Source organism: Dreissena polymorpha, chromosome 1 (genome assembly GCF_020536995.1).
Source record: "Dreissena polymorpha isolate Duluth1 chromosome 1, UMN_Dpol_1.0, whole genome shotgun sequence".
Classification (NCBI taxonomy): domain Eukaryota; kingdom Metazoa; phylum Mollusca; class Bivalvia; order Myida; family Dreissenidae; genus Dreissena; species Dreissena polymorpha.
Window position 1 is genome coordinate 108,791,056 of NC_068355.1, and position 12,630 is coordinate 108,803,685.

General features: G+C 40.0%; 1 protein-coding gene across 3 annotated transcripts in view; it reads left to right on the plus strand.

Moving 5' to 3' along the window:
* Positions 1–12,630, plus strand: part of LOC127843731 (X-ray repair cross-complementing protein 5-like) — a 57,344-nt gene that overhangs the window by 35,507 nt on the left and 9,207 nt on the right. For all 3 annotated transcript variants that reach the window (XM_052373481.1, XM_052373487.1, XM_052373477.1), the window contains exons 13-17: positions 119–233; positions 4,077–4,165; positions 5,957–6,085; positions 6,483–6,594; positions 7,096–7,257. In XM_052373481.1, the coding sequence (XP_052229441.1) occupies positions 119–233; positions 4,077–4,165; positions 5,957–6,085; positions 6,483–6,594; positions 7,096–7,257 (607 nt within the window). The remainder of the gene's footprint in view (positions 1–118; positions 234–4,076; positions 4,166–5,956; positions 6,086–6,482; positions 6,595–7,095; positions 7,258–12,630) is intronic.

Sequence of the window (12,630 nt, forward strand, 5' to 3'; positions counted from 1 at the left end):
GGAGAGCTCTTAACTTAAACATTGTTTTTCACACCATGGACAATACATGTTATGTCCGGAACTTTTAACAAAATGTTCTTACTTCATATTAGTTGAGGAATAACTCTTGTCATCACAGGAGACTGGTGAGGTTTTACTGAGTCAGGACTTGAAGAAATGTCAATCGTATGGGGACAAGAAAATATTTTTTGAAAAGGAAGAGGTGGACCTGATGAAACGCTTTGATGCTTCAGGCAAGTGCTGTTATGTTGTTGTCTTTGGTATACAGAGTGGGTGTTACACTGGACTACATGAAAGTTGAGGGGGTATTCTTTATTCAACATTGAGGTTAGTTATTCTTCTCTTGTCAATGTTAATTATTTGAACTGTTCACTATTCCTAATAATATGAAGCTTTGCATGTTTATTTTTTATGTCCCCCACTATAGAAGTGGGGGACATATTGTTTTTGCCCTGTCTGTTGGTTGGTCTGTTGGTTGGTCTGTTGGTTGGTTGGTTGGTTTGCCCCAACTTTAACATTTTGCAATAACTTTTGCTATATTGAATATAGCAACTTGATATTTGGCATGCATGTGTATCTCATGGAGCTGCACATTTTGAGTGGTGAAAGATCAAGGTCAAGGTCATCCTTCAAGGTCAGAGGTCAAATATAGGTGGCCAAAATCGCTCATTTTATGAATACTTTTGCAATATTGAAGATAGCAACTTGATATTTGGCATGCATGTGTATCTCATAAAGCTGCACATTTTAAGTGGTGAAAGGTCAAGGTCATCCTTCAAGGTCAGAGGTCAAATATATGTGGCCCGAATCGCTTATTTTATGAATACTTTTGCAATCTTGAAGATAGCAACTTGATATTGAGCATGCATGTGTATCTCATGGAGCTGCACATTTTGAATGGTGAAAGGTCAAGGTCAAGGTCATCCTTCAAGGTCAGAGGTCAAGTATATGTGGCCCAAATCCCTTATTTTATGAATACTTTTGCAATATTGAAGATAGCAACTTGATATTTGGCAAGCATGTGTATCTCATGGAGCTGCACATTTTGAGTGGTGAAAGGTCAAGGTCGAGGTCATCCTTCAAGGTCAAATATATGGGTAAAAATTGCTCATGTAATGTCACTTCTGCAATATTGAAGCTAGCAATTTTATATTTGAAATGCATGTGTATCTCATGGAGCTGCACATTTTGAGTGGTGAAGGGTCAAGGTCAAGGTCATCCTTAAAGGTCAACCATCATATAGGGGGACATTGTGTTTCACAAACGCATCTTGTTGTTAATCATGCAATACATGTAGTTATGCACCTTTTTATGCCCCCGGTAGGGTGGCATAGAGCAATTGAACTGTCCGTCAGTCTGTCTGTCCATCCGAAAACTTTTACATGGCCCATAACTTTTGCAATATTGAAGATAGCAACTTGATATTTGGCATGCATGTGTATCTCATGGAGCTGCACATTTTGAGTGGTGAAAGGTCAAGGTCATGCTTCAAGTTCAAAGGTCAAATATATGGCTTCAAAGCGAGGCAGTAGAGGGCATTGCGTTTCTGACAAACACATCTCTTGTTAACTTAAACATTTCTTCATGATGTGTGCTACATATTGCATTCATGTGGCACTGGTGTGTATGCCTTACAACTGTGACAAGCTCTAGTCAATATTGAGCTGAGATGGATATAAAATAAGAAAACCAATGCACAAATTGTTTGTAAACAGATGTGAAAACCTGGACTGATATGACCTTAGAAGTTCATTTTCCATTTTAAGGTCAACTATTCTTCAAATAGTCAGAGCTATACTTCTCACTCAAATATCGGCCTCAGCGTCTGTGTAATGCTGTTTGATATAAATGTGCTCTATCTCTTAATAACTGTCAGATCTACTGTAGTTATTCATTTGAAACTTCACACATGTATTTGAGGTCACTGTGTGAGGTCATTGACCAAGGCTCATAGCTCTTACCTGCAAGATATTTAATAATGCCGTTTTTATACGCCCGTCTATGACGGGACGTATTATGGTATACCCCGCGTCCGTCTGTCCGTCCGTCCGTCTGTTAATGTCGTACGCTACGTCAAATATCCTTTGACAGATTTTCTTCAAATTTTAACACAATCTTAATATTGATAAACCCTGATCCCCTTTCGTTTTTGACGGAATTCTGAATTGTCGTTCCAGAGTTATGGGACTTTGTTCGTCAAAATTTCGTGATTTCATTGAATGTCCTACTGTAGCTCAAATATCCTTCGATGGATTTTTTTCAAATTTCAACACAATCTTAATATTGATAAACCCTGATCCCCTTTCGTTTTTGACGGAATTCTGAATTGTCGTTCCAGAGTTATGGGACTTTGTTCGTCAAAATTTCGTGATTTCATTGAATGTCCTACTGTAGCTCAAATATCCTTCGATGGATTTTTTTCAAATTTCAACACAATCTTAATATTGATAAACCCTGATCCCCTTTCGTTTTTGACGGAATTCTGAATTGTCGTTCCAGAGTTATGGGACTTTGTTCGTCAAAATTTCGTGATTTCATTGAATGTCCTACTGTACCTCAAATATCCTTCGATGGATTTTTTTTTTTTTTTTTTAGTATCCCTGAAAAATTGAACAAGGTGAGCTTTTTTCTATTCCGATTGTACACTACCACTTACCCATCTACATTTCTCTTTTATTATTGGTCAAAATATCTATAACAGGTTTACTTCAACTCCATATCCTCTAAAGAAATGCATACATATACTCAAAAAAAGATATGGTATGAATGTCAAGGAGACGGCGCTCCATGCTCATGTACTTATAAAATAAACCATGTATTCAAATACAAATAAACTGAAGTAAAAAAATGATTCAAAGGGTTATTTATTACCTTACTACTTCATTGGCGAACGACGGGCGTATCATGCGCTCATGGCGCAGCTGTTTATTGTACTTAAAAAAGGCAGCTTTACATCCATACAGGCTTCCACCTGTGTGGAATTTTTAATTTACAGGAAGTCTCTTTAAAATTGAAATCCAGTCTACAGGGGTGGCGAAATCTCAAAAAACTATACTTGTCCACGGACAATCATTTAGGAAATTTAACTTGTCCGTTGCTGAACTACACTTGTCCGTTAATGTTTATATAAATTATAAACGCATTTATTGATTAATGTTTAATAATGTGGAATATATTAAAATGAGTATGATTTGCTTGTTTTGTTTATAATTGTATTTCAATGGTACATTCATTATAGCAGAATATTATAAACAATATAAAGACTTTCTCAAACTAAAAATCTTGCGAAGCTAGTGTTAATAAAACATGTGCTGAACATAAATGAGTACATTGTAATCTTAAATTAAACTAGTCCAATATGTGGACCTCATCAGAACGAGGCTCCGCTACTGATTATATAAACTGGTAACCATTGAAAATCTGATAGCCAAGTTTCTTAAAAAGTTCTGGTGCGTTTACTTAGATCATATTTTTTATCATAATCTATCTTAGTTTTTTGGGAGGTGGGCTGCTCAAAGCTTCGGGTTTCTGCTCCGTTGTTGAAGATTTAAAAAAAAGTTTCATCTTTACCATTAAAGTCGTCTTAAATAACAAGGTGGACCGTGTTTTGATAATCTTAGATTGATACTTTTTATTTCCGTCTGATTGTAAAAATAAAGAAACCAGTCTGTACACTGTCTAACAGTCGGGCCGAATGTTGAAAATGCGGCATGCTCCTGGTCTCTTATAGAAAAAGGGAGATCACTGCGCAGGGAAGTGCACGTATTTTAGCTTGATTGCTCCTCAAATAGCACTGAAAATGTAATCGCGTGTCAACATCCGGTTTTGTAAAACTTAATTACGGCTTTAATACAATGTATTTTTGTATACCTGGACGCGACTTGTAAAAAACTAGTTGTCCACGGACAACTTAATTGAAAAAAATCAGTTGCCCAGACAAGCAAATGTACGACTCTGGCAACTCGGACATTTGATTTCGCCACCCCTGGTCTAGGGGGATAGTTTTGTCGCATTTTGATTGCTTTACCTTAGTTCTTTTAATTTGCCTTGAAAGAATGTTCTTTATTTCTCTTAAGGTTTGTATCTCATGGGTTTCAAGCCACAGAAATCCCTGAAGATCTCATACAAAGTGAAACCAGCATCCTTTATATACCCTGATGAACAAGTGAGATTTTTGTAGCCTGTTTTCTTAGTAAAAATATAATATAAATAACTTTTATAATGAGAGTACACACAACTTTATGTCTTTATCAAATATACAATAGATTGAGATGAGTAAAGAAAAATGAGTTTTTATGCTTCCCTTCAAATAGGGCAGCATATGGCAGTTGCACTGTCCTTCTGTCCATCCATTTAAAATTCACCGATGTACTTCGAACATATGGTTGAGAAGGAATATTCTAAGTGTCACAAATGTCAACAATCATATGGCAACACGCCCCATGTAGCAACCATTTCTCTGCCTCAAATGTCTTGTCCTACTTATTAATTCCAAGGTCAAATTTTGTCATAAAACAGTTTGTCATACTGTAACTTTGTGACTCATCATGCACTTTCAAAATAATACTGTGAGGAGTGCTAAGTGTAAAAAGTCAAGGTTGCACTCAGAGGAGTCTAACTTTGCCATAAACTGCCTATTTGTAACAAAAGCAGACTTTATAGACAAAACAGGAATGTAATATCTTTTGTTTCCTATTGACATTTGTCTTTGTTATGCTCCCCCAAAACTTTTGGGGGGAGCATATAGTCGCCGCTTCGTCTGTCCGTGCGTCCGTCCGTGCACAATTTTTGTCCCGGCTATTTCTCAGCAATTAATGACCGGAATTCAATTAAACTTTATGGGAAGCTTCACTACCAAGAGGAGATGTGCATATTATCAGCCGGTTCTGGTCGGATGATTTTTCACAGAGTTATGGCCCTTTGAAATTTTCCATTAGCTTTACATATAGTGCAATTCTTGTCCTGGCTATTTCTCAGCAACTAATGACCGGAATTCAATGAAACTTCATGGGAAGCTTCACTACCAAGAGAAGATGTGCATATTATCAGCCGGTTCTGGTCGGATGATTTTTCACAGAGTTATGGCCCTTTGAAATTTTCCATTGTACATATAGTGCAATTCTTGTCCGAGCTATTTCTTAGCAACTTATTATGGGAATTCAGTGAAACTTTATGGGAAGCTTCACTACCGACAGGAGATGTGCATATTATCAGCCGGTTATGGTCTGATGATTTTTCACATAGTTATGAAATTTTGTATAAACTGTATATAAAGTGCAAGTTTTGTCCAGGCTATTTCTCCCCAACTACTGACTGGAATTCAATGAAGCTTTATGGGAAGCTTAACTACCTTGAGGAGATGCGCATGTTATTTGTGGGTTCTGGTTAGATGATTTATTTAGAGAGTTATGGCCCTTTGAAATTTTTAAGTTGCTAAACCATCCATTGTATTATTTTGTCCAAAGTTATGCCCCTCAAGACGTTTCCTTTTATCTTAATATATAGTGCAATATTGTGACAAAAAAAAACTTTGGGGAGCACCACCCGTCTCCGACGGTTTCTTGTTTTGTATGTTTAATATAAGCAAGTTTTATGCTGTTTCTATAAGCTTGATAAAATTCACAGACATTCCCATGTGTAATAAATATTAAATTCTTAGAATGATCATTTTCTGTGCAGGTATTGGACATGCTACATGCTATATCCTGATTGCAAAACAGACACAATATATGTGTATTTATCTTTCAGTTACTGGGATACTTGTAATTCCAAACATTAGCATAATAAAATCACTACCAGTCTGCCACTGTGGCTTCCAGTTGTGTTTTAATGAATAGCTTCCAACGAAATATGATCAATTCACATGTCTTTATTGTATCAGATCATGCTGTTTCAACACAATTTCCATTAATATTACTTAAGAGGTCCAAAAAAAATATGGATGTGTACTTTTCAGTCCATTAAGGGCAGTACAACCCTGTTCACGGCTCTCCTCAAGAAGTGCTTTGACCGTGACATGTTGCCCATTTGCAAGTACATCCCGGGCAAAAGCAGTCCTCCTAGATTTGTAGCCCTCCTGCCACAGGTATGATCCTTTTATGCACATTCTAGATATGTGTTTCCTTCTTTACCAAGGGAGCCATCACACTTCAGCCAATGTTGTTAGGTAAAGGTAGTTGCTGGAAGCATTATCAGTGTGTTCAGGAACAGTAAAGAATTTTGACAAAATATGGGCTTATGTAATTTGTAAGTTTAAGCACCAGGTTGTTTAATCCACATGATTTACTACATATTTTTTGATATACAGACAAGTGGAGTGATCTTTCTTCAGCAACTGTAAGTATCTCCATTTTTGCCAAAAAACATTTTGAAACATTATGGTAATATCTATATTGCAGATCTATATTATCATGTACTCTGATATAATAGTAAGTTTTGTCTATGTTGGCATTGAATGCTTTTCGGTGTTGTCAAATTCCAAGGATGAAGAACTAGATGAGCACAAAGTCCAGATCAGACCTCCTGGTTTCCACGTGATATTCCTGCCCTATGCAGATGATTTCAGGAAAGTGAAACCAGAACAAATGCCAAAAGGTACCAGTCTTAATTCAGATATTATCGGAACATGTGTAAACTGTTTACTTATTGAAACGACTCATAATTTCATGAATGCGTTTATTAAATGAATGTCTTTCAGTAATGAAATGTGATCTTAAAAAACACACACTTGTTTTATGAAGATTGGTAATCACACATTTATTACTTGATCTTGATAAAACTGAATGATGCTTATACAGATATTTCTTAACATTGATAAGAACAAAATACTTTCTGCATAACAAACCATGATGTCTAGTTATCAATAGAGTTTAATTGTTTATTATGGAGTGTTGATATTGTACATGTATGTTCTGGAACAGTATCAAGAAACAATTATATGGCATTTTTAAGACATTGAAAATTGCATGTTTAAATTATAAATTTATTATTGTGTACTGTCCTTGAAACTTTTTCCATGACACAAGAAACTTATATTTTTATGTGACTGTTGCACATTTAAAATGTTCTATATCATGATTTCAACACCCCTTGCAGCCAATGGGGAGCAGATAGACGCTGCCAAAGAGCTCCTAAAGAAGCTTCAGTTCACGTACACGTCTGAGAGCTTTGAGAACCCAGTGCTGCAGAAACACTGGCGTAACATCGAGGCCCTGGCTCTGGATAGAGACGCCCCTGAGGAGATGACTGACTACACACGTAGGGCTTAGTGGTGTAACATGAAACAGTTGTTCTAACCATGTCTTGACCGACTACACACGTAGGGCTCAGTGGTGTAACATGAAACAGTTGTTCTAACCATGTCTTGACCGACTACACACGTAGGGCTTAGTGGTGTAACATGAAACAGTTGTTCTTACCATGTCTTGACTGACTACACACGTAGGGCTTAGTGGTGTAACATGAAACAGTTGTTCTAACCATGTCTTGACTGACTACACACGTAGGGCTTAGTGGTGTAACATGAAACAGTTGTTCTAACCATGTCTTGACTGACTACACATGTAGGGCTTAGTTGTGTAACATGAAACAGTTGTTCTAACCATGTCTTGACTGACTACACACGTAGGGCTTAGTGGTGTAACATGAAACAGTTGTTCTAACCATGTCTTGACTAACTTCACAGGTAGGGCTTAGTTGTGTAACATGAAACAGTTGTTCTTACTATGTCTTGACTGACTTCACACGAAGGCTTAGTGGTGTAACATGAAACAGTTGTTCTAACCATGTCTTGACTGACTATACATGTAGGGCTCAGTGGTGTGACATGAAACAGTTGTTCTAACCATGTCTTGACTGACTACACACGTAGGGCTTAGTGGTGTAACATGAAACAGTTGTTCTAACCATGTCTTGACTGACTACACATGTAGGGCTCAGTGGTGTGACATGAAACAGTTGTTCTAACCATGTCTTGACTGACTATACATGTAGGGCTCAGTGGTGTGACATGAAACAGTTGTTCTTACCATGTCTTGACTGACTACACATGTAGGGCTCAGTGGTGTGACATGAAACAGTTGTTCTAACCATGTCTTGACTTACTACACACGTAGGGCTCAGTGGTGTGACGAAGCAACATGAAAAATTGGTTCTTATGAAGTCTTGAATGTGTTCAAAAATGGTTCTTGTACATGTAGGTGCAAAACATGGCTGCCTGCAGTTGGGCAGATTTCTTATTATGGCTTGTTTAACATGAATTCGGCAGTCAGCGGCAAATTTCCTTCAACCTTTACACACTCATCATACTTTCAACAGTTCTGCTGCATGAAACAAAAAACATTGAGACTTGTATTGTCCAACTAGAAGTCATCTTGTTATCCTAAAAATTCATTAAACTTGGTCTGAAATTTTTTTCCAATTATGTCTTGGTCTTGATCAAATTTTGGTATGTTAGGGTAAGTTGGTAAGGAGCAACATTTATTACACAAGCAACAAAATACCTGCAATAGTTGCTTAAGGTTTAATATTGCGCCTGTTCTGGAATTTGTAATGATTATTTACCTATTGAGATACCTTTTTCATTTAGTTTGCTTATATTTGCTGTTTTTTATGTCCCCCACTATAGTAGTGGGGGACATATTGTTTTTGCCCTGTTTGTTGGTCTGTTGGTTGGTTGGTCTGTTGGTTGGTTGGTTGGTTGGTTTGCGCCAACTTTAACATTTGCAATAACTTTTGCAATATTGAAGATAGGAACTTGATATTTGGCATGCATATGTATCTCATGGAGCTGCACATTTTGAGTGGTGAAAGGTCAAGGTCTTCCTTCAAGGTCAAAGGTCAAATATATGGGTCAAAATCGCTCATTTAATGTACACTTTTGCAGTATTTCAATATTCAAGATAGCAACTTGATATTTGGCATGCATGTGTATCTCATGGAGCTGCACAATTTTAGTGGTGAAAGGTCAAGGTCATCCTTCAAGGTCAGATGTCAAATATATGTGGCCAACATCGCTCATTTTATGAGTACTTTTGCAATATTGAAGATAGCAACTTGATATTTGGCATGCATGTGTATCTCATGGAGATGCACATTTTGAGTGGTGAAAGGTCAAGGTCATCCTTCAAGGTCAGAGGTCAAATATATGTGGCCCAAATCGCTAATTTTATGAATACTTTTGCAATATTGAAGATTGCAACTTGATATTCGGCATGCATGTGTATCTCATGGAGCTGCACATTTTGAGTGGTGAAAGGTCAAGGTCATCCTTCAAGGTCAAATATATGGGTCAAAATTGCTCATGTAATGTCACTTCTGCAATATTGAAGCTAGCAATTTTATGTATGAAATGCATGTGTATCTCATGGAGCTGCACATTTTGAGTGGTAAGTGTCAAGGTCATCCTACAAGGTCAAACGTCATATAGGGGGTCATTGTGTTTCACAAACACATCTTGTTTTTTCTGGCAAAATCAAAACCTTCACATATAAATTATGAGAATGAAGGAGATCCAAATATATGCTTCTTAAAGTCTCAACATACCATATTGTTGTCAGTCTAACTAATACTAAGGAAACAGATTGTGTTTTGTGTTGTTGTTAAGCAACATTACACTAAACAACTGAAGCCATACTTTCTTTGATTGAAATGATACTAACAGTTTATGCTGTATACTTCCTTCATGGTAGGTCATATTAAGATTTCTTTGAGTTAAATCTTTTTTCGTGGCCTTATAGTTCTCTGAAAAACTCACACATACTTACAAATGTAATTGTGAGAGAAAAACATGAACATTGCACCTATTTGAATGAAAGTAATGTTCAGCTTGATGCTTAGTTTTCATCCCCCGGCATCTACTGATGCCAAGATACACATAGTGCTTGGCCTGTTCACCAGATAGCTGTGCATGTGTCCCTATGACTGTCCTGTCTTTAGGTCCGTCCTTACAGCTGTACATGTGTCCCTATGACTGTCCTGTCTTTAGGTCCATCCTTACAGCTGTACATGTGTCCCTACGACTGTCCTGTCTTTAGGTCCGTCCTTACAGCTGTACATGTGTCCCTATGACTGTCCTGTCTTTAGGTCCATCCTTACAGCTGTACATGTGTCCCTACGACTGTCCTGTCTTTAGGTCCGTCCTTACAGCTGTACATGTGTCCCTACGACTGTCCTGTCTTTAGGTCCATCCTTACAGCTGTGCATGTGTCCCTATGACTGTCCTGTCTTTAGGTCCGTCCTTACAGCTGTGCATGTGTCCCTACGACTGTCCTGTCTTTAGGTCCGTCCTTACATCTGTGCATGTGTCCCTATGACTGTCCTGTCTTTAGGTCCGTCCTTACAGCTGTGCATGTGTCCCTACGACTGTCCTGTCTTTAGGTCCGTCCTTATAGCTGTGCATGTGTGCCTACGACTGTCCTGTCTTTAGGTCCGTCCTTACAGCTGTGCATGTGTCCCTACGACTGTCCTGTCTTTAGGTCCGTCCTTACAGCTGTGCATGTGTCCCTATGACTGTCCTGTCTTTAGGTCCGTCCTTACAGCTGTACATGTGTCCCTACGACTGTCCTGTCTTTAGGTCCGTCCTTACAGCTGTGCATGTGTCCCTATGACTGTCCTGTCTTTAGGTCCGTCCTTACAGCTGTGCATGTGTCCCTACGACTGTCCTGTCTTTAGGTCCGTCCTTATAGCTGTGCATGTGTGCCTACGACTGTCCTGTCTTTAGGTCCGTCCTTACAGCTGTGCATGTGTCCCTATGACTGTCCTGTCTTTAGATCCGTCCTTACAGCTGTGCATGTGTCCCTATGACTGTCCTGTCTTTAGATCCGTCCTTACAGCTGTACATGTGTCCCTACGACTGTCCTGTCTTTAGGTCCGTCCTTACAGCTGTACATGTGTCCCTACGACTGTCCTGTCTTTAGGTCCGTCCTTACAGCTGTGCATGTGTCCCTACGACTGTCCTGTCTTTAGGTCCGTCCTTACAGCTGTGCATGTGTCCCTACGACTGTCCTGTCTTTAGGTCCGTCCTTACAGCTGTGCATGTGTCCCTATGACTGTCCTGTCTTTAGGTCCGTCCTTACAGCTGTGCATGTGTCCTACGACTGTCCTGTCTTTAGGTCCGTCCTTACAGCTGTGCATGTGTCCCTATGACTGTCCTGTCTTTAGGTCCGTCCTTACAGCTGTACATGTGTCCCTATGACTGTCCTGTCTTTAGGTCCGTCCTTACAGCTGTGCATGTGTCCCTATGACTGTCCTGTCTTTAGGTCCGTCCTTACATGTGTCCCTATGACTGTCCTGTCTTTAGGTCCGTCCTTACATGTGTGCATGTGTCCCTACGACTGTCCTGTCTTTAGGTCCGTCCTTACAGCTGTACATGTGTCCCTATGACTGTCCTGTCTTTAGGTCCGTCCTTACAGCTGTACATGTGTCCCTATGACTGTCCTGTCTTTAGGTCCGCCCTTACAGCTGTGCATGTGTCCCTATGACTGTCCTGTCTTTAGGTCCGTCCTTACATCTGTGCATGTGTCCCTATGACTGTCCTGTCTTTAGGTCTGTCCTTACAGCTGTGCATGTGTCCCTACGACTGTCCTGTCTTTAGGTCCGTCCTTACAGCTGTGAATGTGTCCCTATGACTGTCCTGTCTTTAGGTCCGTCCTTACAGCTGTGCATGTGTCCCTATGACTGTCCTGTCTTTAGGTCCGTCCTTACAGCTGTGCATGTGTCCCTATGACTGTCCTGTCTTTAGGTCCGTCCTTACATGTGTCCCTATGACTGTCCTGTCTTTAGGTCCGTCCTTACAGCTGTGCATGTGTCCCTACGACTGTCCTGTCTTTAGGTCCGTCCTTACAGCTGTACATGTGTCCCTACGACTGTCCTGTCTTTAGGTCCGTCCTTACAGCTGTGCATGTGTCCCTATGACTGTCCTGTCTTTAGGTCCGTCCTTACAGCTGTGCATGTGTCCCTACGACTGTCCTGTCTTTAGGTCCGTCCTTACATCTGTGCTTGTGTCCCTACGACTGTCCTGTCTTTAGGTCCGTCCTTACAGCTGTGCATGTGTCCCTACGACTGTCCTGTCTTTAGGTCCGTCCTTACAGCTGTACATGTGTCCCTACGACTGTCCTGTCTTTAGGTCCGTCCTTACAGCTGTGCATGTGTCCCTATGACTGTCCTGTCTTTAGGTCCGTCCTTACAGCTGTACATGTGTCCCTACGACTGTCCTGTCTTTAGGTCCGTCCTTACAGCTGTGCATGTGTCCCTATGACTGTCCTGTCTTTAGGTCCGTCCTTACAGCTGTGCATGTGTCCCTACGACTGTCCTGTCTTTAGGTCCGTCCTTATAGCTGTGCATGTGTGCCTACGACTGTCCTGTCTTTAGGTCCGTCCTTACAGCTGTGCATGTGTCCCTACGACTGTCCTGTCTTTAGGTCCATCCTTACAGCTGTACATGTGTCCCTACGACTGTCCTGTCTTTAGGTCCGTCCTTATAGCTGTGCATGTGTGCCTACGACTGTCCTGTCTTTAGGTCCGTCCTTACAGCTGTGCATGTGTCCCTACGACTGTCCTGTCTTTAGGTCCGTCCTTACATGTGTCCCTACGACTGTCCTGTCTTTAGGTCCGTCCTTACAGCTGTGCATGT